The 24,656-nt window shown below is 35.0% G+C and overlaps 1 protein-coding gene across 1 annotated transcript in view; it reads left to right on the forward strand.

The window, feature by feature from the left end:
- The window catches only part of SASS6 (SAS-6 centriolar assembly protein), a 42,458-nt gene that overhangs the window by 14,643 nt on the left and 3,159 nt on the right, over positions 1 to 24,656 (forward strand). The window contains exons 8-15 of the mRNA XM_081026045.1: positions 688 to 879; positions 3,492 to 3,686; positions 3,791 to 3,880; positions 3,959 to 4,138; positions 4,519 to 4,600; positions 5,285 to 5,412; positions 8,369 to 8,497; positions 22,075 to 22,172. Coding sequence (XP_080882171.1) covers positions 688 to 879; positions 3,492 to 3,686; positions 3,791 to 3,880; positions 3,959 to 4,138; positions 4,519 to 4,600; positions 5,285 to 5,412; positions 8,369 to 8,497; positions 22,075 to 22,172 — 1,094 coding nt within the window. The remainder of the gene's footprint in view (positions 1 to 687; positions 880 to 3,491; positions 3,687 to 3,790; positions 3,881 to 3,958; positions 4,139 to 4,518; positions 4,601 to 5,284; positions 5,413 to 8,368; positions 8,498 to 22,074; positions 22,173 to 24,656) is intronic.

Consider the following 24,656-nt stretch of genomic DNA (forward strand, 5'->3'; position numbering starts at 1 on the left):
ACTTTCATAATCAGAAAACTATACATTATTTTTTAAAGGTATTTGAGATTTGATAGTGTTCATTGACAGAAATTGTTGAGAAGGTAGGTTTGTGGTATGATTCAAATAGGCACTAGAGATTACAGTTAATACCATGTTCAGATTTTATTTTTGGTAAAATTTAACTACTGAATGTAAGACTAAACTAATGAAAAATACCTTGCTGATTTCACAAGTTTAGGTGTGGGTTTTTTTTTTCTTCATTATAAAACCTATGTACTTGTAAAAACCTGAAACAATAAAATGGTGTATAAAGCAAATACTGAAAGTTCCTTACGTACCTACTCGTTTTTTTTTTTTTTACACAAGTAGGTTTACATTATATATACACTCTTCCAGTTTGCTTTTTTTTTTTTTAACTTAATCGTATATCACTCTTCCCTTAACTTGAAGATGATTACATGTAAACATATGTGGACTTAGGAGAAGCAGAAACTATGAATGAGCTTATAGTGGTAAATTTGCTTTTGTTGATTTTACTTTCTCCTTCATGAAATCCATAATTGAAAATAGATTCTGTCCCAAACATGGAAATCTTATAATTACATAGAAGAATAATTAAGATTGTTTTTCCTTCAAATCTTCCCATATATATGTATTTCTGTTTTTTTCCTTTGAATTTTGGTACTATATTTTATTATATAATAGGTGCAGGTTCAATACCAACAGCAACATGAACAACAGAAAAAAGATTTAGAAATCCTCCATCAACGAAACATCCAGCAGCTACAGAACAGGTTGTCTGAGTTAGAAGTGGCTAATAAAGACCTAACCGAAAGGAAATATAAAGGAGATTCCACCATAAGAGAACTTAAAGCCAAACTGTCTGGTGTTGAAGAGGTATTGAATATTGGGCTTGTTACTTGTGTGGGTGATGTTCCTTTGGATCTCTGCAAACATCTCTTTGGTGGGAGTGTTATCTGTTCAGACAATGTGTAAAAAACATTGAGAATCTGAAATCTGATAAAAATGGCTGATTCAGTTAGGGTATTGAAGAGAGGCTTTGGCACAGCCCTTAGGTTTTTCAGTGTACTTTTAATATTAGCAGTGTCTGTAGCTCAGGGTACTCTGTTGACAAGAGCTAGTTCTTTCTCTCAGCCTGCTCAGTATATTAAATAACTACATGAAGTTTAGTGTCTAGTTGCAATATTGTTAATAATAGTAGTGATAATGTTAATGCTTCCTGAATATTTCTATGTGGCAGGCACTGTTTTAAGGGCTTTACATTATATTAGCTCATTTACTTCTTACAATAATTCTTTTAAAGTAGATACTCATTATGCTCATTATAAAGATGATGAGACTAAGGTACAGAGAGGTTAAGTAATTTTCCCAAAGTCACATAGCCAGTACGTGGAACAGTGAAGTTTGGAATCCTCTATTATTTGCCTGTCTTTACTGCTACCACCTTGTTTTTTCAGGCAACAGAAATTTTAACAATCTTATTATGATGGCACGTTTGTTAATGCTTTGACACTGGTGATAGACTCCTTCCTAGCATTATTATGAATTGTCATATGAATTATGAGAAAACATGGATTTTGTTAAGTCTGTCTATTTAACTGCAAAGATCACCGTGTTATTCTGGCTCACATGACTTCCAATTCCATTTCAGCAGTCTGTTAGGCTTAGAAACTCGAAAGCCTGACTGAGTTTATGTTCAGATCCTTAGAGTATTTTGCCCCAACAATAAATGTCTTCAGTTCATCCTCCCTACCTTTTTACCTTTCTTACCAGTTAGTAAGACATTTCATTCTTCATAATACACTAGGTATTCTAAATGCTTCATTATAATGCTATATAATTTTTTCTATCTTCGACCTGAAACTGGTTAGTGTATAAACAAAGTACTTCATTATGTTGATTTTTATACAATCTAATCAAAACATTTCTTTTTAGATTTGCATAAGACTTGCAAATGAGTTTTGGGAACTTTTTTTTTAACCTCTGAGTACTGCTACCTAATTATGTAAAATTATACCTTTTAGGCATTAGTGCCCTAAAATTAGTAATAGTTGCTACCATTTGTTGAGTATTTACTATGTGCCAGGCAAAATGCTGAGCAATTTACATAAGGGTTTTTGTGAAGTTTAAATGAAATAATTTATGAAGTGTTGATCATTTCTATTTTACAAACTAAGGGGCCTGAGATTTATGGAGGTTAAGTAATTCCCAAGATCACACAGGAGAGCCAGAATTTGTGTTCAAGTTTGTTTGATACCAAAGTCTATGCTTCTAAAATCATTGTGGTATAATACTGCAAAATAGTGTTGTAAAGTTTTTGTTAAAAACAAAAATTATCTAGGAATACTATATACTGAACTTTTCTATATTAGCAACACTTGGGTTGGTATTAGCTGACTGGGAAGTGATCTATTCCAGACTTGTTTTAGTCTATTTTTAATTAATTGTTGTTTGCTTGATTTGCTTTTAAGAGTGAATCAAAGAAATGTTAACATATTTGTTGATGTGGAAAGATATTTGTAATATATACAGAGGGTGCCAAAAAAATGTATACACACTTTAAGAAATGAAAACTATTAAAATTGTAATACTCAATGTATACTGATAACAAAAGACGAATACAAGTCACGTTTGCCTTCTGCAATTATAAGAGGTGCTCAAAGTGGTTACCATCAGCGTCCAGGCACTTCTGATTATCGCAAACTACTGCGTGAGCAACGTTGACCAAAGTGTCCACTTGTATACATTTTTTTGGCACTCCTGCTGTATGAAGAAGACAGATTATAAAACTGCACAGTATGAGTCCTTTAAAAAATAAATCTTGATGTATAAGCAGCAGAAATAAATGTTAACTCTAGCTGGTGGTTCTCACCCTTGGCTACCGTAGAATCAGTTGGAGAGCTGTTAAATAAATGTGCTAGTGCCCAGGCCGTAGATCACAGTAACTAAATCAGAATCTCTTGGGGATAGTAACAGACGTCAGTACAGGCGTTATCTTGGAGGTATTTCAGGTTCAGTTCCAGACACTAGAATAAAGCAAGTACAGTGTTTTTTTTAAAGTTCCCAAGTGATTTAAATATGCATATTAGATTGAGAGCCACTACTTAGATGGTAGAATGATAAGGCTTTATTAATTTTATGTATTTTGAAATTATATTATAATGAACATTTATTATCTAAGTGACATTTTAAAAATGTATATTTCAAGACATCAGAAAATTCTTGTTACTATATTTTAAAGTTGTAGTAATTTATTCATAAATCACGATTGTTTTATTTTCCCTCATCACAATTGAATTAGTTGTTAGCATATTCATCAATTGTATCCAAATCTACAAGTTACATATACACTTAGACTTTCGTGTCCTTTAATACAGATTAGTACTAGAACGTTAAAATTATTAGACTGTATTTTAAACATCTTATTATAAATAATCAGATCAGCCAACTTCCCTTTTTCATAATGCATCATTTTTTTCCTCCTCTAGGAGCTCCAGCGGACTAAGCAAGAAGTCCTTTCTTTGAGAAGGGAGAATTCCACACTAGATGCTGAATGCCATGAAAAAGAAAAGCATATTAATCAGCTACAAACAAAAGTAGCTGTTTTAGAACAGGAAATCAAGGATAAAGACCAGCTTGTTTTAAGAACAAAAGAAGCATTTGATACAATCCAGGAACAAAAGGTCTATTTTTAAATTTTGTAAACAAATTGATGATCACATTTCTAAAGTGATGCTTTTCCTAAAACCCTAATTTTTTGTTTTAAAATATGTATATATGTAATCAGGTGGCTTTAGAAGAAAATGGTGAGAAAAATCAGGTACAACTAGGAAAACTTGAAGCTACCATAAAATCATTATCAGCGGAACTTCTTAAGGTTTGTTTTTAAAAATTTAATAAAACATTAATATTTTATTGGATTATGTAGAAATATACATACAAAGCTCTTTTATAGGCAAATGAAATTATCAAGAAGTTACAAGGGGATCTGAAAACTTTAATGGGTAAATTGAAACTGAAGAATACGGTTACCATTCAGCAAGAGAAACTCTTGGCTGAGAAGGAAGAAAAATTACAAAAGGAACAAAAGGAATTACAAGATGTTGGACAGTCTCTCCGAAGTAAAGAGCAAGAGGTAGTTAATATTTTATACTTTTGTGTGGGTGATTATTTGCAAAAGTATAACAAATTTTTAAAATTTCTACTTTGTTATATTAGAGATTGGCTTTCTTTTGTTTGTTTTTCAAAGAACATGACTAGATTCACACAGAAGTTAATAACTATTTTTGTTTGAAAAGTTAGTTATGACACAAATACCTTGTTGTTCATATATGTTTGTGTATACATGTATGTGTATATACACACACAAAGATTTTACTACACAGGTGAGCTAATTCCTTTATTCTTATTTTATAATAATTAAGAGTAATCAACTAATTAATTAATAGTAATACATTTCCTCAGTTTTTATTTTGGCCTTTATTACTATACTTATTATGAGGATTGACATTTCAGGTATGCAGATTACAAGAACAATTAGAAGCTACAGTTCAAAAACTTGAAGAAAGCAAACAACTTCTAAAAAATAATGAAAAGTGTAAGTATGTTATTTTTTATGTAAATGAGGTTTGTAGTTTTAACCTGAATATTTTATTTGAATTCATAGAATTCTGGGAAAATCAGGATATTGCTATACACAAATAATTTCTCCTTGAAATATACTGTCTTAGTAATGTCTTTGCTATAGAGAACTACATCATCTGCCCTGTAAAAGATTTCATCATTGTAAAGAAAACTATATCACATATATCAGTAACCCACAATTAAGTATTGAAAATATTGAATATAATTTACCTTTTAAATTCATTATTTTTTAATTTCTGCATTTACCTAATAGTAATAATATGAGTTATTTGAGATTAAAATATAAAAGTAAACCTGTAACATTTTTTGAGTTTCTAGTATTGGTTGTCAGACATAAAGAATAAGAACTTTACATAAACTGTAAGATACCATTCTAGAAATGAAAGCCTATAGATTCTTTGACTAGCAGAAATATATATTTCTGATAGTAATAGAATAAGTCCTATGTGGCAGTTCATAAACTAAATCTTTAATGGCAAAAATTTCAGTTAACCTACATTGTTCTCTGTGTTATAAAGTAGTTTTAAAAACTTAAAAATTTAAAAACCTCAGATAATTTTTAAATGTTTAAAATTATTAGAAAAATAAAAATAGTCTAATAAAGTTTTTTACTTTGTTTGTTGTTCTTTTATATAAGTAATCACATGGTTAAATAAAGAACTAAATGAAAATCAGCTAGTGAGAAAGCAAGACATGTTGGGACCTTCGACCACTCCACCTACTAGCAACACAATCAGAAGTGGAATTTCTCCTAACCCTAATGTGGTAAGATTTAAATTAAGATGTGAGTGGTCTTGGTGAATTTCCTAAAACAAAAAATATACCCAGATTGTTAGGAAGTCTCTGTGACTTAAGATGCTGGTACTAATAAGATGGGGGTCCTACAATTCTTATCACTGAAGTAGAATTCAAGTTGCACTTCGATGTGGCACATTAGGTATACTTGCTCTTAAGAAAGAGGCTGTATTTAAAGGGCACACTTCTTTGTAAGATTTTAACAGATACAGAAATCATTTAGTATTAACTGAAGTAATGCCAAATGTGCTGAAACACTTTTGAGGCGGCAAGAAGGGATAACAAGGTTTGGGCTCAAGTTCAGAACTTTGATGGAAGAATCTAAATGGAATTATGTCAGAAAAGGAAAAGAAAGAGAAAGGTCCTGTTACCAACTTTGTTGGCTCTAGATTCTAGAAAAAAACTGGCTATGAGGTATAAGCTTTCTAGCTTCCAGCACTAGGTCTCTTGCCTTTTCCTAGCAAGAACTAAGAGGGGAGAAAAAGAAAAGCAGCTCCTTACATTTGGGAACTGACTTGGTGCTAGCAGGTAGTCATAGCATAGCAAGTCTCAGCAACCTTGGTGTTGCTAGGAGCTGGATTAGGGCTCACAGTCAGGCCTCAGGACTCTCCTGTTGAACATAAACAATTTCACAGCATGTCACCATCAGACAAGGCCACTGTGTGACTCTGATGGATCAAGACAAAAACAAGACCACTCCATAATCGTGTCTGAAAACAGACAAAAATTGCCAAACCACAAAAATGGACAAACATCCTCCTATTTTCGGTCACATGAATGACTGCTGCTTTATTAGCAATTACAGCTTTGGCCTTAATACATTTTGCCGTCCATATTAGATAAGACTTACTCAGATACCCAGTCATCGTTATCCCCATTTCCTGATAGCATCCAATACGTAGCAAATCCCCACTTTCTTAAACTGCCCCTTAAATCACCAAACACATGACTAAGGCCAATAAATAAGTCCCATTTGACACCCCTGACACCCCTGCAATGGTTTCTCATTATGCGCATTCTCCCTCATTACAAGGAGCAATAATAAACTCAGTGAGCACATGTGTAGATGTGTTTCTGATAATCACTGGCTGGAATACATTGGCAGAGGATTTGAAATTCAAATGCATGATTGAAATGTTAATCTACCCTATTATTTCAGAGAGTACCTGGTATTTGAAGATGGGAAATGATTTCTGCTGAATTGGAAAAGGTGTGGAGAGTAGTGCGTGATACTGAATTACAACCTTGAAAAAGCTTGGCAGGCTTAACTTTAATGACGAACGATAAATAGCTATGCGTAGGGTGTTTTTCTCATATAGCCGGCGTTGTTACTATATGAGAGACTTGACATTGAGAAGGTACATACCTTAGCTAAGATATCATGGGACCTTGTACTTTGGCTGTTTGAAGGTTAAAATAATAGGCTTGGGATGTTTCTATAATGTGATAAGTGAGTCTCACAGACCGTGCCAAAAAACACTGCTCCTCCCTTGCATACTTATCAATAAAAGCCTCCAGTCGGCTTTATTCGGGGCTCCAGTCCTCTGAGACTGAGAGACCCCTGGCCTTCGGAGAGATTTGACTTCATTAAGTCTCTGTTTGTTTCTTTCTTAAAAACTTAACACAGTGGGTGTACACAGTGGCTTCTTAAGATTTGTGTTTCAGTTGGCCTCTTATTAAAATAAACTGTTTTCATGACACTGGTTAATGGTGGTATTACTATATTGAAAATTACTGGCAAAACAAATAATTATCTCAGTCCATTTAAGAACACTGATGCTACACCTGAAACTAACGGAAAAAAAGAAAAATCACTGGTAATATTGTTTCTATTCAGACAGTCTGGCAGAAAATAACTTATTTTATCCCTGATTGGCCCATTGATCTATGACCACTCCCTCCTACCTCCCCTCTGGAATTGGGGGCCAGAGCAAACCAAGATGGTTTAAAGGTCTTTGTTTTAACTCAGTTCAAAGGCAGATTCAGTGGTTTATTTTGTTTAAGCTTGCACAGCTACTCTAAAAAGCCAAGGTATCCCAGCCTCATGCTACATAATAAAGCAGAGTTTTGTGGTATCATCATAAATAAAATTGGCTTCTGAGATAGTACTTTTAGCTATTAGTTATTATAGCAGATGCTAAATGCTTCTTAGATCAGTAAATATTACTTAGTGTCGCGTCCCGCGCAACAAGGGCAGTGAGAGTGCGAGAAGGGGCGGTTTGGGTTAAGTTTTTAAGAAAGAAAGAAACAGAGACTTAATGCAGTTAAATCTCTCCGAAGGCCAGGGGTCTCTCAGTCTCAGAGGACTGGAGCCCCGAACAAAGCCGACTGGAGGCTTTTATTGATAAGTATGCAAGGGAGGAGCAGTGTTTTTTGGCACGGTCTGTGAGACTCACTTATCACATTATAGAAACATCCCAAGCCAATTATTTTAACCTTCAAATAGCCGAAGTACAAGGTCCCATGATATCTTACCTAAGGTATGTACCTTCTCAATGTCAAGTCTCTCATATAGTAACAACTCCGTAGAGATAACTGATCTTTGTTCTCCTATTTCGCTAATAAACAGCTGTGAGGGAAAAGCCAGAGCCAGCAACAGACTTTCCCAGGCAGGGGCAAGGGGAGGCAAGGCCCTTTCCCATATTTATCTAAGGCAGCTCATTGGGGGTCCCCACTCGGTTCCACCTGGCTTAGGTTGTATCTCCCGTGAGATATCTTACCTGTTTTTGGCTGCAAACCATCTTTTGGGGACCAGACAAAGAGACATAAAGTGTAAACACAAGGATGGAACAGAGTCCCAGAAAAGCACAATCTCACAGACTCTTCTTTCCTTAAGGAAAGACATGGAGGGAAAGTTGGCTAGGCTGTTGTGCGACTACAACTTAGAACTAATTTCTCATTCTTAACTTTTTGTTTTTATTTTTAGGTTGATGGTAGACTGACTTACCCAACTTGTGGAATTGGTTATCCTGTCTCCTCTGCATTTGCTTTCCAGAATACCTTTCCTCATCCTTTATCTGCCAAAAATACCATCCACCCAGTTTCAGGACCAAAGGTAGCCAAATTAACTAATACTTTTTTTTTTTTTGAGAAATATAGCAACTTATTAACATACAAATATTTTTCATCTTTTAAAAATTTATTATTTGATCAGTTGCTAAGTATTAGGTGATGTATTAAATCAATATACTACTGACTAGTATATATACTTATATGTCTTGAGTCACTGTAATTTATAAAAATCTGGGCATCAGCCTACTTTAAACTGTATTTACTCCGGTTCAACCTCTCCTTTTTTTTTTTTTTTTTCCCCCACGTCACGTTGTTGTCCTTTCAGTCTTAGTTGTGGAGGGTGTCGTTCAGCTTCAAGTTGTCCTTTCAGTCTTAGTTGTGGAGGGCGCAGCTCAGCTCCAGGTCCAGTTGCCGTTGCTAGTTGCAGGGGGCGCAGCCCACCATCCCTTGGGGGAGTCGAACCAGCAACCTTGTGGTTGAGAGGACGTGCTCCAACCAACTGAGCCATTTAGTAGCTCAGCGGCAGCTCAGCTCAAGGTGCATGCTGCCTCCCGGAAGCCTCAGTTGTTGGTTGGAGCGTGTCCTCTCAACTTCAAGGTTGCTGGTTCGACTCCCACAAAGGATGGTGGGCTGCACCCCCTGCAACTAGCAACGGCAACTGGACCTGGAGCTGAGCTGTGCCCTCAACAGCTAAGACTGAAAGGACAACATGAAGCTGAATGGCACCCTCCACAACTAGGATTAAAAGGACAACAACTTGAGTTGGGGAAAACAAAAAAAGTCCTGGAAGTACACACTGTTCCCCAATAAAGTCCTGTTCCCCTTCCCCAATAAAATTTTTTAAAAAAAAAATCTTTTAAAAAAAATCTTTAAAAAAAAAAAAGATTCTCTCTTTGTCTTTAACCTTTGGCATTTTAATTATGATATGTCTTGGTGTGGGTCTGTTTGGGTTCATCTTGTTTGGGACTCTGCGCTTCCTGAGCTTGTATGCCTGTTACTTTCGCCAAGGTTAGGCAAGTTTTCTGCCATTATTTCTTCAAATAGGTTTTCAGTTCCTTGCTCTCTCTCTTCTCCTTCTGGTATCCCTATGATACAGATGTTGGTATGCTAGATGTCTCAGAGGACCCTTAAACTGTCCTCATTTTTCTGGATTTTTTTTTATTTTTGCTGTTCTGATTGGGTGTTTTCTATTACCTTCCAAATCGCTGATTCGATCTTCTGCTTCATCTAATCTACTGTTGATTGCCTCTAATGTCCCATATTTTGCCTTGTATAATGTGCACATTTTTGCCCAAATTTGTGATGAAAAAATAAAGATGCACATTATACATGGGTAGTACTAATTCCGTATCTATATAAATGTTTTTAATTCTTTTATTTATGCTTATAAGTTAAAAGTGTAACTAGAAATCAATAACTATATCCATATGCAAAATGATACCCTGGGATATGATAATCGGTTTTGTTGAACTTACGATGACCTTGCAATAATGAAGAGTCTTGGCCTTCTATGATGTGTAAATATTGTAAATTTGTTATGGTACATAAAATTTCTTGTACCTTGTATCTGTTCTCATGTTTTGTAATTATTTGTTATGTAAAATTTCTTGTACCATAATATGTTAAAAAATAAATGCTAAGATTCCTTTATAAGATACAAAACAAGTACCTAAATTTAAACAAATAAAAGTTGTATTAAAAAATTAAAACGAGGGATGGCCGAAGTGCTCAGCTCAGTTGGTTAGAGTGCAAGCTCTCAACAACAAGGTTGCCGGTTCAATTCCCACATGGGATGGTGGGCTGCTCCCCCTGCAACTAAGATTGAAAACGGTGACTGGACTTGCTGCTGAACTGCACCCTCCCCTAGATTGAAGGACAGTGACTTGGAACTGATGAGCCCTGGAGAAACACACTGTTCCCCAATATTCCTCAATAAAATTTTTAAAAAATTGAAATTAAAGATTTTTTTTCCCCTGTCAGGTTTGGGCCAAAACGCGTTATGCATGGCAAAATATGTATTCTTCATTTCAGTTATTAGAGTCTTCATTTCTGACTGGTTCTTTTTTCATGTTTTGATCTCCATTTTTATGTTTCACATCTCTTTGTTGAAGTTCTCCCTGGATCGTTGAGCATCCTGATAACCAGTGTTTGGAACTCTGCGTCTGGTAGATTGCTAGTCTCCATTTCATTATTTTCCTATTTTGGGCCTTGTCTATCTAGTCTCTTTATGGTGCCTCTTTTTTCTTTTTAATTTAACACTTTACTAAGGTGTAATTTACATACCATAAAATTCTCCCATTGTTAAGTTTACAGTTCAATAATTTTAGTCAATTTAAAGAGTTCTGAAACCATCACAACAATCCAGTTTTTGAGCATTTACATTTTCCTTAAAGGGTCCCTAGTGCTTTTTTGCAGTAGATACATACTCTTGTCCCCTAGTAACTACCAGTTTGCTTTCTGTCTCTATAAATTTGCCTTTCTACATTTCATATAAAGAGAATCATATAATATGTAGTTTTCATTATCTGTCTTTTTTTACTCCATATAACATGTTTAAGGTTTATCCAGAGATAGTGTGTGTGTATCAGTAATTCATTTCTTTTAATTGCTCAGTTGTATTTCATTGTATGGATATGCCACAGTTTATCCATTTGCTATTTGATGGACATTTGGGTCATTTTCAGTTTTTGGCTATTACAAATAAAGCTTCTATGAACATTTGTGTACAGCCTTTATGTCTCTAGGGTAGGTACCTAGGAATGGAATCGCTGGTGGCAAATACTTTATTTTTAAGAAATTGCCAAACATTTCCCAAAGTGGTTGTATCATTTACTATCATCAGTCTGAGAGTTCAAGTTGTTCTATGTCCTTGCTAACACTTGGTATGGTCAGTGGTTTAATTTTAACTATTCTAATAAGTGTATAGAAGTCTTCCATTGTGATTTTAACTTCCATTTTCCTAAAACCTAATGAGATTGAGAGCATCTTTTCATGTGCTTATTTGACATCAGTGTATCTACTTTGGTGAAATAGCTATTTGAATCTCCTGCCCACTTTTAAATGGGGTAGTTCAGCATCTTTCCATATGTTTCACATCAGTTTGTCTGTTTTGATGTCATATCTATTTGAATCTTTTGCCCATTTTTAAAGTAGGTTGTTTGTCTTACTATTGAGTTATGAGTTCTTTATTCTGGATAAAAGTCCTTTATCAGATACATGATTTGCAAATATTTCTCCCGATTTGTGGATTCTATTTTCATTTTCTCTTTTGAAGCACAAAAGTTTTTAATGTTGATGAATTTTTTTAAAAACTTATTGGGGTGACATTTGCTAGTAAAATTACATAGATTTCAGGTGTACAATTCTGTATTACATCATCTATAAAGCCCATTGTGTGTTCACCACCCAAAATCAGTTCTTCTTCCATCACCATATATTTGATCCCCTTTACCCTCATCTTCCACCCCCCCCCACCCCCCTCCTACCCTCTGGTAACCACTAAACTATTGTCTGTGTCTATGAGTTTTTGTTTCTCATTTGTTTGTCTTGTTCTTTTGTTGTTTCTGGTTTATATACCACATATCAGTGAAATCATATGGTTCTCTGCTTTTTCTGTCTGACTTATTTCGCTTAGCATTATACTCTCAAGATCCATCCATGTTGTCACAAATGTTCCTGTATCATCTTTTCTTACCGCTGAATAGTATTCCATTGTGTGTATATATCACAACTTCTTTATCCATTCATCTATCGAAGGACATTTTGGTTGTTTCTATGTCTTGGCCACCGTAAACATAGCTGCAATGAACATTGGAGCACACGTGTCTTTATGGATAAATGTTTTCAGATTTTTTGGGTAGTTACCCAGGAGAGGGATTGCTGGGTCATATGGTAATTCTATTCGTAATTTTTTGAGGAACCTCCACACTGCCTTCTATAACGGCTGCAACAGTCTGCATTCCCAACAGTGTATGAGGGTTCCTTTTTCTCCACAGCCTCACCAACACTTGTTTCTATTTGTCTTGTTGATAATAGCCATTCTGACTGGGGTGAGGTGATATCTCATTGTGGTTTTTATTTGCATTTCTCTGATGATTAGTGATGTTGAGCATTTTTTCATATGTCTTTATGCCATTTGTATATTCTCTTTGGAGAAATGTCTCTTCAGGTCCTCTGCCCATTTTTCAATTGGGTTTCTTATTTTTTTGTTGTTGAGTTTCATGAGTTCCTTGTATATTTTGGATATTAGCCCCTTATCGGAGGCACTATTTGCAAAAATCTTCTCCCATTCAGTTGGTTGCCTCTTTATTTTGTCGATGGTTTCTTTTGCTGTGCAGAAGCTTTTAAGTTTCATATAGTCCCATTTGTTTATTTTAGCTTTTACTTCCCTTGACTTTGGAGTCAAATTCATAAAATGCTCTTTGAACCCAAGGTCCATAAGTTTAGTACCTATGTTTTCTTCAATGCAGTTTATTGTGTCAGGTCTTATGCTTAAGTCTTTGATCCATTTTGAATTAATTTTGGTACATGGTGACAGATAGCAGTCCAATTTCATTCTTTTGCACGTAGCTATCCAATTCTGCCAGCACCATTTATTGAAGAGGCTCTCTTTCCTCCATTGTATGTTTTTAGCTTCTTTGTCAAAATTATCTGTCCATATTTATGTGGTTTTATTTTGGGTTCTTAATTCTATTCATTGGTCTATGTGTCTGTTTTTCTGCCAGTACCATGCCGTGTTGATTATTGTATCCCTGTAGTACAAGCTAAAGTCAGGCAGTGTGATACCTCCAGCACTGTTCTTTTTTCTTAAGATTGCTTTGGTTATTTGGGGTCTTTGCGGTTCCAAACAAATCTGATGATTTTTTATTCTATTTCTTTAAAAAATGCTATTGAGATTTTGATGGGGATTGCATTAATTCTGTATATTGCTTTGGGTAATACGGGCATTTTAACTATGTTGATTCTTCCAATCCATGAGCATGGAATGTCTTTCCATTTCTTTGTGTCTGCTTCCATTTCTCTTAACAATGTCTTATAGTTTTCAGTGTATAGGTCGTTCACATCCTTGGTTAAGTTTATTCTTAGGTATTTTATTCTTTTTGCTGCAATTGCAAAGAGAATTGCTTTTTGTATTTCTTTTTCTGAGATTTCATTGTTAGTATATAGGAGAGCAATGGACTTTTGTACATTGATTTTGTAGCCAGCAACTTTACTGTATTCGTTGATTGTTTCTAATAGCTTTTTGGTGGAGTCTTTAGGGTTTCCTATATATATAGCATCATGTCATCTGCAAAGAGTGATAATTTAACTTCTTCATTCCCAATTTGGATGCCTTTTATTTCTTTCTCTTGCCTGATTGCTCTGGCAAGGACTTCCAACACTATGTTGAAAAGCAGAGGTGATAGGGGACAGCCCTGTCATGTTCCTAAACGTAGAGCAAAGGGCTTCAGTTTTTCACCATTAATTATGAGATTAACTGAGGGCTTGTCATATATGAACTTTTATTATGTTGAGGTATTTTCCTTCTATACCTATTTTATTAAGTGTTTTAATCATAAATGGATGTCATATCTTGTCAAATGCTTTTTCTGCATCAATTGATGTAATTATATGATTTTTGTCCTTTATTTTGTTTATGTGATTTATCACATTGATGGATTTGTGGATGTTGAACCATCCTTGTGCCCCAGAGATGAACCCCACTTGGTCGTGGTGAATAATCTTTTTAATGCATTGTTGTATTCGATTTGCTAGAATTTTGTTTAGGATTTTTGCATCTGTATTCATCAGAGATATTGGTCTGTAGTTTTGTTTTTTTCTGTTGTCCTTACCAGGTTTTGGTATCAGGGTAATGTTGGCCTCATAAAATGAGTTAGGGAGTACTGACTCTTCTTCAATTTTTTGGAAGAGTTTGAGCAGGATTGGTATTAGATCCTGTTTGAAGGTTTGGTAGAATTCACTACTGAAGCCATCTGGTTCAGGACTTTTGCTTTTGGGAAGGTTTTGGATGATTGATTCAATTTCGTTACTGGTGATTTGGTGTTATATAGTCCTTCATAGTATTCTGGGATGATCCTTTACATTTCTGTGGTGTCCGTGATAACTTCCCCTTTTTCATTTCTGATTTTGTTAATTAGTGTCTTCTCTCCTCTTATCTTAGTGAGTCTAGCCAAGGGTTTGTTAATTTTCTTAATCTTTTCAAAGAACCAGCTCTTAGTCACATTATTTTTTTCTATTGTCTTTTTGTTCTCTATTTCATTTAGTTCTGCTCTGATTTTTGTTATTTCCTTTCTTCTGCTGACCTTGGGTTTCACTTGTTCTTCTTTTTCTAGTTCTTTAAGGTGTAACGTGAGGTTATTTATTTGGGATTTTTCTTGTTTCTTGAGATAGGCCTGTAATGATATAAATTTCCCTTTTAAAACTGCTTTCGCTGCATCCCAAAAATTTTGGTAGGATGTATTTTCATTGCCATTTGTTTCTATGTGTCTTTTGATCTCTCCTGTAATTTCTTCTTTGACCCAGTCGTTCTTTAAAAGTATGTTGTTTAATCTCCATGTATTTGTGTTTTTTCCTGCTTTCTTTTTGCAGTTGATATCCAATTTCAAAGCCTTGTGATCAGAGAACATGCTTGGAATGATTTCAATCTTCTTAAATTGGCTGAGGCTGATTTTATGTTTTAATATATGGTTTATCCTTAAGAATGTTTTATGTGCACTCAAAAAGAATGTATAGTGTGATGTTTTAGGATGAAGTGCTCTATATATGTTAGTTATGTCCATTTCATCTAATGTGTCATTTAGGGCTGCGATTTTGTTATTTTTTTTCTGTTTGAATGATCTATCCATAGCTGTCAATGATGTGTTTAAGTCCCCTAGCATAATTGTGTTTTTGTCAATTTCTCCCTTTAGTTCTGTTAGTATTTGCTTGGTATATTTTGGTGCTCCCTGATTGGGGGCATAAATATTGATGACTGTTATGTCTTCTTGTTGTATAGTCCCCTTTACCATTATGAAATGTCCATCTTTGTCTCTTGTTATCTTTTTCACCCTGAAGTCTGTTTCATCTGATACCATTATGGTTACACCTGATTTTCTCTGGATACCATTTGCTTGGAGTGTCAATTTCCATCCTTTCACTTTGAGTCTATGCTTGTCCTTGTAGCTGAGATGTGTCTCTTGGAGACAGCATATGTTTGGATTTAGTTTTCTGATCCAATCTGCTACTCTGTGCCTTTTTGTTGGTGAGTTCAGTCCATTTACGTTTACCGTGATTATTGATATGTGAGGATTTCCTGTCATTCTATCTTTAGTTTTCTGGTAAGACTATTTCTCCATTGTTTCTTTGCCTTTTTGTTGTTGTCTATTATTTCTGTGTGGTGGTATTCTGTGATGTTTCCCTCTGTTTCTTCTTTTATTACAGTATATATTTCAGTTCTGGATTTTTTTTGAGTGGTTACCTGTAAGTTTATGTAAAAGAAAGTTTGATATTTAGAGTATTTCATTTTCTTCAGCACGCTTACTTTCTCCATTCCCACATTCTGGTTCAGGCCTTTACTCTCCCCCTTTTTATGTTGCCACAAATTGTCCCTGTTGATGGTGGTCGAATAACCTCCTTTAGTATTTCTTGTAATGCAGGTCGTGTATTAGAAAATTCCCTCAGCTTCTGTATGTCTGGAGAGGTCTTTATTCCTCCTTCATATCTAAAGGATATCTTTGCTGGATATATTATTCTTGGCTCATAATTTCTCTCTTTCAATAGTTTGAATATTTGGTTCCGCTCCCTCCTGGCTTGTAGAGTTTCTGCTGAAAAGTCTGATGATAATCTAATGGGCTTTCCTTTGTAGGTTACCGTCTTCTTTTCCCTGGCTGCCTTGAGGATTCTTTCTTTGTCGTTGATTTTAGACAGCTTCAATACAATGTGCCTTGGAGAAGGCCTGTTGGGGTTGAGGTAATTAGGTGTTCTATTTGCTTCTTGGATTCGAGGATGCAGTTCTGTCCACAAGTTTGGGAAGTTCTCATCAACAATTCGTTTGAATATATTCTCTGTTCCCTTCTCTCTTTCTTCTCCTTCTGGTACGCCCATTATTCTTATATTGCTCTTTCTGATAGAGTCAGAAAGTTCTTGTGAGTTCTTTCATTTCTTTTAAGTCTCAAGTCTCTTTCTTCTTCCATCTGTGTAATTTCCAGGTTTCTATCTTCGATGTCACTGATTCTTTCCTCCATCTGGTCAACTCTACTACGTAAACTGGTTGTTTCATTCTTAATTTCTTCTATTGAGTTCTTAATCTCCAGAAATTTCATTTGGTTCTTTTTTAAAATTTCAGTCTCTTTCGTAAAATGCTCATGTTGTTCTTTGATTGAGTTTCTGAGTTCATTAAAGTGCCTTTCTGTGTTTTTCCTGCATCTCGTTGAGTTTTTTCAGAACTGCAATCTTGAATTCGCTGTCATTTAAGTCACATATTTCCATATCTTTAAGTTCGTTTTCTGGAGACTTTTTACTTTCTTTCTCAGCTGTCTTGTTGCCTTGGTTATTCATGGCAATTACTTATTTGTTATTTCTCTTCCTAGACATCTACAGGAGTGGCTTCTGCAACACGTTGATAGGAAGAGGTCTTTCTTTTGTTTTCTAATACTTGTTGGTAGAATGTTTTCTCTCTGACTGCAGCCTTTTTTTCCTCTCTCGCACAGTAGTGCTGTGTTTTCTCTGCACTATTCCAGCTTCTCACACAGTGGGGGGATCCCTGGGAGATGGGCTTTTCCTGTGTTAACACTTCGCCGGGATCATAGGGCGCCATGTCCCTGTGGGGGTGCGGAGAGCTTTTGAAGTTCCAAAGCTCTTTCTGCACCAGATTCAGAGCCCGTATGTTTCAGCAGTTCTGTTTACTCCTGCAGGGATCCGCCTAGATAGGTGGGGCCAGGGGTGGGGTGAGTTGTGAGAGGTGGCCCAGAGCAGTGGCCGCGACCACCACCACAGCTGGTCCTGGGCAGTTAATCTGTGTCTGCGGTCCACAGTTCTCAGAACAGCAAATATTCTGTTTTTTTGATCTGACAGTGCTACTGTTCCGCTTCTAGCACCGGGCAGGTGGGGGCGGGGCGAGCTTTGGGAGGGTAAGGAGGGGCTGGCTAGTCTCAGTGCCTAAGGCTTTCGTTGTCTGCTTGGCAGTGAGGGCTTAAACCACCGTTTTCAGCCTTCTTCCCTCAGTCTTTTCTCCGAGGTCTCTGCTGTGAGTGTTGTCTTCAGCCATGTCATATGCTGTCCCCTCAGCCCTGTGGGCCATAAATGGAGCCCTAGCAGTCTGAGTTCTTCCCTCTCCCACAGCTGAGGTTACTCGGGAAGCAGTGAGCTCGGAGCACTGAGCTAAGTCTGCGTCCTGCGCCCACGCGGTTCCGTCTCCGCAATTCTCCCTTCCCTCCTCCCCCGCTGGCATGATTCTCTCACCTTCAGGCGAATTCAGTAGTGGGCCTCTTTGTATTGCCTGTCTGCTGTGCAGGGAGCCCTTTGTGGAGTTATTGTTGTTCGATTAGTTGTAAATTCCAGGGGAGCTTTACAGAGGCTCACCTCACGCTGCCATTTTGATGACGTCTCCTCAATTTCGATTAAATTTAATGTGTTTTTTTTTTCCCCGGTGTGCATCATGCTTTTGGTATCATACTAAGAACTTTTTCCAACCACAGGTTGAAAATAAGATATATGATACTTTATGAGTTACTTTTTATGTATGGTATGAGATAAAGGTCTAAGTTCTTTGTTTTGTTGTTTTGTATGTGGCTATCTATTTATCAGTACCATTTTTAAAAAATATCTTTCCTTGTTGAATTTCTAGACACCTTTGTTAGAAATTATTTATGTAAGAATATATTTCTGGACTCACAGTTTTGTTTCACTGATTACTATCCTTGTGCCAATACCACACTGTCCTGATTACTGGGACATTATATTATGTTTTAAAATTGGGTAGTGTTACTCCACCAACTCTGTTCTTTTTCAAAATTGTTTAATTATTTTAGGTCCTTTATTATTTCCATATAAATATTTGGATTAGCTCGTCAATTACTAGAAACTTGTCTACTTGGATTTTGAGAGAGAGGTACATTGAATTTATAGGTCAATTTTGGAAGAAATGCCATTTTGACAATATTTTGTCTTCCAATCCATGCTTAATATTAAATGTTTGTTTATTTAGGTGTAATTCCTCTCAACAAGTTTTTGCAGTTTTCAATGTATAAGTCTTTATTTTTTTAATTAAATTTACTCCTAAGTATTTTATTCTTTTTGATGGTATTATGTGTGTAATTGTTTTATTAATTCCTTTCTGAGACTATTCATTGATGCTGTATATAAATGTAATTGACTTTTGTAGTTGTTTCTGTATCCTGAAACTTCTGAAATCATTTATCAAACTCATTATAAGTGGCTTTTTATAGATTTTGTTGGATTTTTTACATAGTCATGTCATCTGAAAAGAATGATAATTTTACTTTTTCCTTTCCAATCTAGTTGTCCCTTATTTATTTTTCTTTTCTTATAGCTAGAACCTCTAGTACAATTTGAACAAATGTGAGAGCAGACATTCTGGCCTTGTTCCTGACATTAAGAGCAGAACATTCAGTCTTTCACCATTAAGTGTGTTAGCTATACGTTTTTTCTAGATGCAAGTTTTCAGATCAAGGGATTTTTCTTCTATTCCTAGTTTATTCACTGAATTTTGTGAAGTGCTTTTTCTGCATTAATTGATAGGATCATGTGGCTTTTCTTTCATCGGTTAATAGTTGGATCATGTTGATTTTCAAATATTATATCAACCTTGCATTCTTAGGATAAACTTCACTGATCTAAATGTTAGTCACATCTAGTTAGTTCATTTTATTTAGTTCTTCTATTTCTTTGTTGACTTTCTATTTATTTTATCAATTACTGAGAGAGAAGTATTTATATCTTTAATTATAGATGTTTTCATTTCTTCCATTTTTCGATTTTGTCAGTTTTTGTTTCATGTATTTTGAAGCTCTTTTGTTAGGTACATATACACCTTTAGAATTTTTATGTCCTCTTGGTTAATTGTCCCTTTCTTCATTATGTAACTTTCTTCTTTACTTTTGGTAATTTCCCCTGCTCTGAAGTCTATTTTTTTTAACGTGAATATGGCTACGCAGGCTTTTTTATGATTAGTGTTTCCATGGAATATCTTTTTCCACCCTTTTTATTTTGTACCTATGTATAGCATATTTAAAATAGTTTTTATGTAAAGAGCACATCTTGCTTATTTCCTCTGATTTTTATTCCTTTGTTTCCACTTTCTGAATTCTTTTGGATTATTTGAACATTTTTTAGTATTCTGTATGATGTGTTTTTTTAACTCTATTTGTATAGTTGTTTTTAGTGGTTGTTCCATAAATGCATATACGAGGTATGATCACAAAATACAGTGAATGCTTAAATTTAAAAAAATTTATTATAGTAGAAGACACATTGCCATTAATCCCCCTCAATATACTCCTCTTTGCTTCAAACACACTTATCCCATCCTTCTTGCCACTTTCTGAAGCAGTTCTGGAAATCCTCATTTGTGAATATCTTTATTGTGCTATTGTGGCTGCCTCTATGTCCTGAATCCATTCAAAATATATTCCTTTGATGGTCATTTTGACTTTGGGAAAGAGCCGGAAGTCGCACGGTGCCAGATCTGTTGAATAAAGTGGATGAGGACACCCCATAGTTTTTATTTGGCAGAAATTGCCATACCCGAAGTGATGTGTGACACGGAGCATTGTCATGATGGAGGATGAAACTGTTTGCCCATTTCATGTTAATGCGTTGTTCATGATCCTTGATTTATGGTACACTTTAAAACATACTTTCTCTCAACCGTAGCTCACACCTGACTGACTGCACCGAACAAGTTGAAACTTGTCACAAAACTGTTAATAAGGTTCAGTGTGCCTCTTCCCATATTGAAGATCCCTGCCTTTCCGTTGGATGGCACTCAGCAGCAGCATTCACCATATTTTGTGATCACAGCTCATAATTTACCTTTCTACAGTGTGTATAGAATTAATGTTTACTGCTTCAAATGGAATAGAAATTCTTTACCATCATATACTTCCTTTACCTTCCCCCCTTTATGTTTTGTTATTTCGTGTGTATTACATTTGTGAGACGTCATTAGACAATGCTAAAATTTTTGCTATCAGTCATCATACATATTAAAGTACTTGAGTGGAGAAACATAGTCCGTTATATTTATCCACTATTTGCCATTTCTGTTGCTCTTCTTATATTCCTGATGTTCCATATTTCCCTCTGATATCATTTCCTTGAATGGCAAAACATTCTTTAGCATTTATTTTAGAGGGAGTCTTCTGGCAAAGAAGTTTCTTTGTTTTTAAACTGCATTTAGGAACACCTCTTTTCCACCTTCATTTCTGAATGATATTTTCTCGATATAGAATTCTGTATTTATAGTATAAAATCAAACATGTCCAGCCACTCTAACTTCCCCAACCTCTGATCTTGATTGTCTTCATTTAGCAATTACGTTCTCTCTTTTCCTATAGTCAGGAAGTTGCTCCAGTTAGAAAGGTGGGTTGATTATGGAGATCACACTTCTTTCAGATTTCAGAGTCCTGCACTACCTGTTGTCCAATATTAAAGAACATTCTTTTTGTGTTTTTTGTCTGGTTTTCTGATTATTTATGATTGGTGGCTGGAAGCTACATTATATACTAATATCTGATACTCTTAATTTTCTTCACTCTTGCATGTTTATAAGCAATATTAAAATTGTCTTATCTCACTTTTAAAAAATCCTATTTGTGTTTAATGTTATCATGTTAAAAATGTAGATTGATGTAGGGAGAACTTATATTTTTAGAATATTGAATCTCGATAGCCAAATACAGCAGCATTTACCTTTCTAATTTATAATTTTATCCTATCTGTCTATTCGTATTTTATTTGGAGTTTTTACCAAAAATAGATATTGTTTTCTTGTGCCTTTTCTTTTTGTATGCAAGTAGTCATGATTTTTCTTCTTTGATCTATTAGTGTGGTGATTTATGTTTATGCATTTCCTATTATTGATTGCATTTATACATTTCCGGTATGAAACCCACTCAGTCGGTCATTATTACTTTAAATATACTGCTGTATCTTCTATGCTGATATTTTGGTTTGGACTTTTAACATAGATAGGCTTACTTTTGATTATTTCAAAATTCAAATTCCTAGCCCTGATTCTTAAATAAATACAACGTAGGCTTTGAAACTTCTTGAAAAGGGAAGAATTCTCAAAATGCGTGAGGTGAATGCATCATTGTGGAACTTGGTTCCTTTTAGCACTATAACACTTATTTAAATGTATGAGTGTCCATGGTTTTCTTTTAAAATAATTGTTAAGAGAATCATTTTGTGCTGTTCATCTTGTAGACAGGAACTTTTTGTCAAGGAGAAATAGGACTTTTTATTAAATCTTCTCAATAAAATGTGTTTGTGTTATAAACTATAGGTTGAACCTGTACTTCTGTTGTCTAGATTTATTAGAAAAAAAAATTAACCTTCTCCCTACTGAACTGCTTCAGTTCTCACTAATTTGGTTACATGAAATGTTTTCTCTCTTCATAGGTTCAGTTTAACTTGCAATTTACAAAACCAAATACATCACTAGGAGATGTTCAGTCAGGAACAACTAGTAGTATGCCTTGCTCAACTGATAAAGAAAAGTAAGTATTATTGACGTAAAATTTAATGTTTACAATTTTGAAGGTCATCTTAGAGAATTTTTATTAGTGCTTGAAAGCTATGACGTCTGCTTACTTATATGTGATATTTTAAGTTGATGGTAGGTGGAACTTGAGTCACTTTGAGTTATAAGAAAGGTTTTTCATGTTTTTTTTAAACTGTAGATACAATTAGATGTATAGTAAAATTTTATTTTTTTATGAAAAACTTTTCTACATAACTGAAGATCCCCTTTCAGATATTCTTAGGCAAGTAGATAGAAATCTTTTTAATTCCTAATATTCAGTTGTGGTTTTGTTTTCCTGTATGGCTGAGTCTTACTCTACAGGTCTCCATTTTTTTCTGAATTATTGCTTCCATGTGTAAAGTAATCTGAGAAACCAGCTAGTTAAACTGCTAGAAAGCTTTGTTAAATAAGAGTGAAAAGGGGTGGGGAAGGGCTTATTAGATTGTCCCATAGCTAACATACATGAGCTTTAATGCCAATTTGTGACCACTGTTTTGTCTACTCAGAGATTCATTCCTGTTATAGATCTTAAACAGGTTTTTCACAGCGAAGTTTGTTGAATCCGTGAGTTGTGGCTGAATTAAACAACTCACGTAGGCAGACATGTCTCCCTGGGCAGCTTTCATGTTTATAATATTTTCTTGCCATTATGCTTCCTTATTTATTTAAAAGTTAACATACAGGCTTTAAGGCCTGTATGTTGTCACTTATTATCATGAGCTGTCACCTTCCCAGTATATTTCAAACTAAATTACTAATATGGCTCAAAGAGGCTTATCTGAATTTTTTGGCCTTTATTCATAGGCTCTTCTAAAATTGTCACCGAGACGAGTGTTAAAATAGTTAATGTTTGTGAGCCTCCTTTCTTGAAAAAGGTCGGAAGTCGTAGAGGTCCTGAAATGTATATATTTGTTATATTTAATGTCATACTGGTATAAGAGGGAGAGCACCTGGAATTCATATTAATGGTAGAATACCATAATATTTACATATATACCGTGTTTCCCCAAAATTAAGACCTAGACGGACAACCACCTCTAATCTCTTTTGGAGCAAAAATTAATGTATGATCTGGTCTTATTTTACTATAATAAAAGATCGGGTCTTATATAAGAAAAAGATATATATATATATATATGTATATATATATATACATATATATACATACATACATATATACATTAATTTTTGTTTCAAAAGATGCATTATAGCTGATATATACGTGTATGTGTGTGTGTGTGTGTATTTTAAACTTTTATTTATTTTAAGTGTGTTTTTCCAAGTCAAGTAGTTGTTTCAATCTAGTTGTGGAGGGCACCGCTCACAGTGGCCCATGTGGGGATCGAACTGGCAACCTTGGTGTTATGAGCATCATGCTCTAACCAACTGAGCTAACCAGCCACCCCAATATTTCTATATTTAATTACATCATACACAACAAAAGCAATTTTACTTGCAGAAAATACGATTATCGTATTTATAGTATAAAATCAAATGTGTCCATAAAATTAGGAATGTTCAGCTCTTTTCTGAATTTTTTTGTTTAAAACTGGTTATTTTATTTGTTGTCAGCTGGTGAAAAGTGGCAGTTGGCTTCAAAGGTTAAAGAAAAAAAAACATTAAAATGTAAAAAAATATCTAGTCTACCTAATTCTTTTCTGAAAATTGGGAAAAAGACCATCTAATTTTAAAGTTATAATGTTATTGTTTTTCAAGAGCTTTTAATTTATTACAAGTATACTAATAGAAATTGTTAACACTGGACAGATTTGGAAAGGAATATGGTGTAGAAAAGGGAAAAACACAACTACAGACATTTTTTGTTTTTGAAATTTCGTATTTGTAGTCATCTACCAGGATTCCTATTGATACAGGTGTATTAATATTTAATAAAGACAACTTTGAAGCACTCCAAAATTTCAGAGCTATTGGTCAAAGAAAAAAGAAATCATTCATTTTAAATATAGGATGATAGGAAATAATAAACAATATTAATATTCTCAAGATATGCACACATATTTTTCTAACATCACGCATCAGTTGTGCACTGTTTAAAATTTTATAGTACTCATAGAATGTTCATTTCTCCCACGTGCCTTATACTAGCTCTTAGAATTTTTAGTTTTACTTACCGTATTTGCCAGCGTATAAGACGATTTTTTGGCCCCGAAAAATATGCCTCCAAGTGGGGGGGTCGTCTTATACGCCAGGTACACTTCAGATAGACTGCCCATAGTGCTTGCCCCGTGCCATAGTGGCCTCCCGATGCCCGCCCACTTCATTCCACATACCGTTCAGGCATCAGCAGCGCTGCTGGGTGTATGCTCGGCCGTTATGCGATTTTGCTGTTATGCGATTTTACCACACTCACAAAATCGCACACAGCCGAGCATACACCCAGTATGATAGCGCAAAATCGCGAATCGCGATACCATACTGGGTGTATGGTCGGCTGTGT

Source organism: Rhinolophus hipposideros (assembly GCF_964194185.1).
Source record: "Rhinolophus hipposideros genome assembly, chromosome: 19".
NCBI classification, from domain to species: Eukaryota; Metazoa; Chordata; class Mammalia; order Chiroptera; family Rhinolophidae; genus Rhinolophus; species Rhinolophus hipposideros.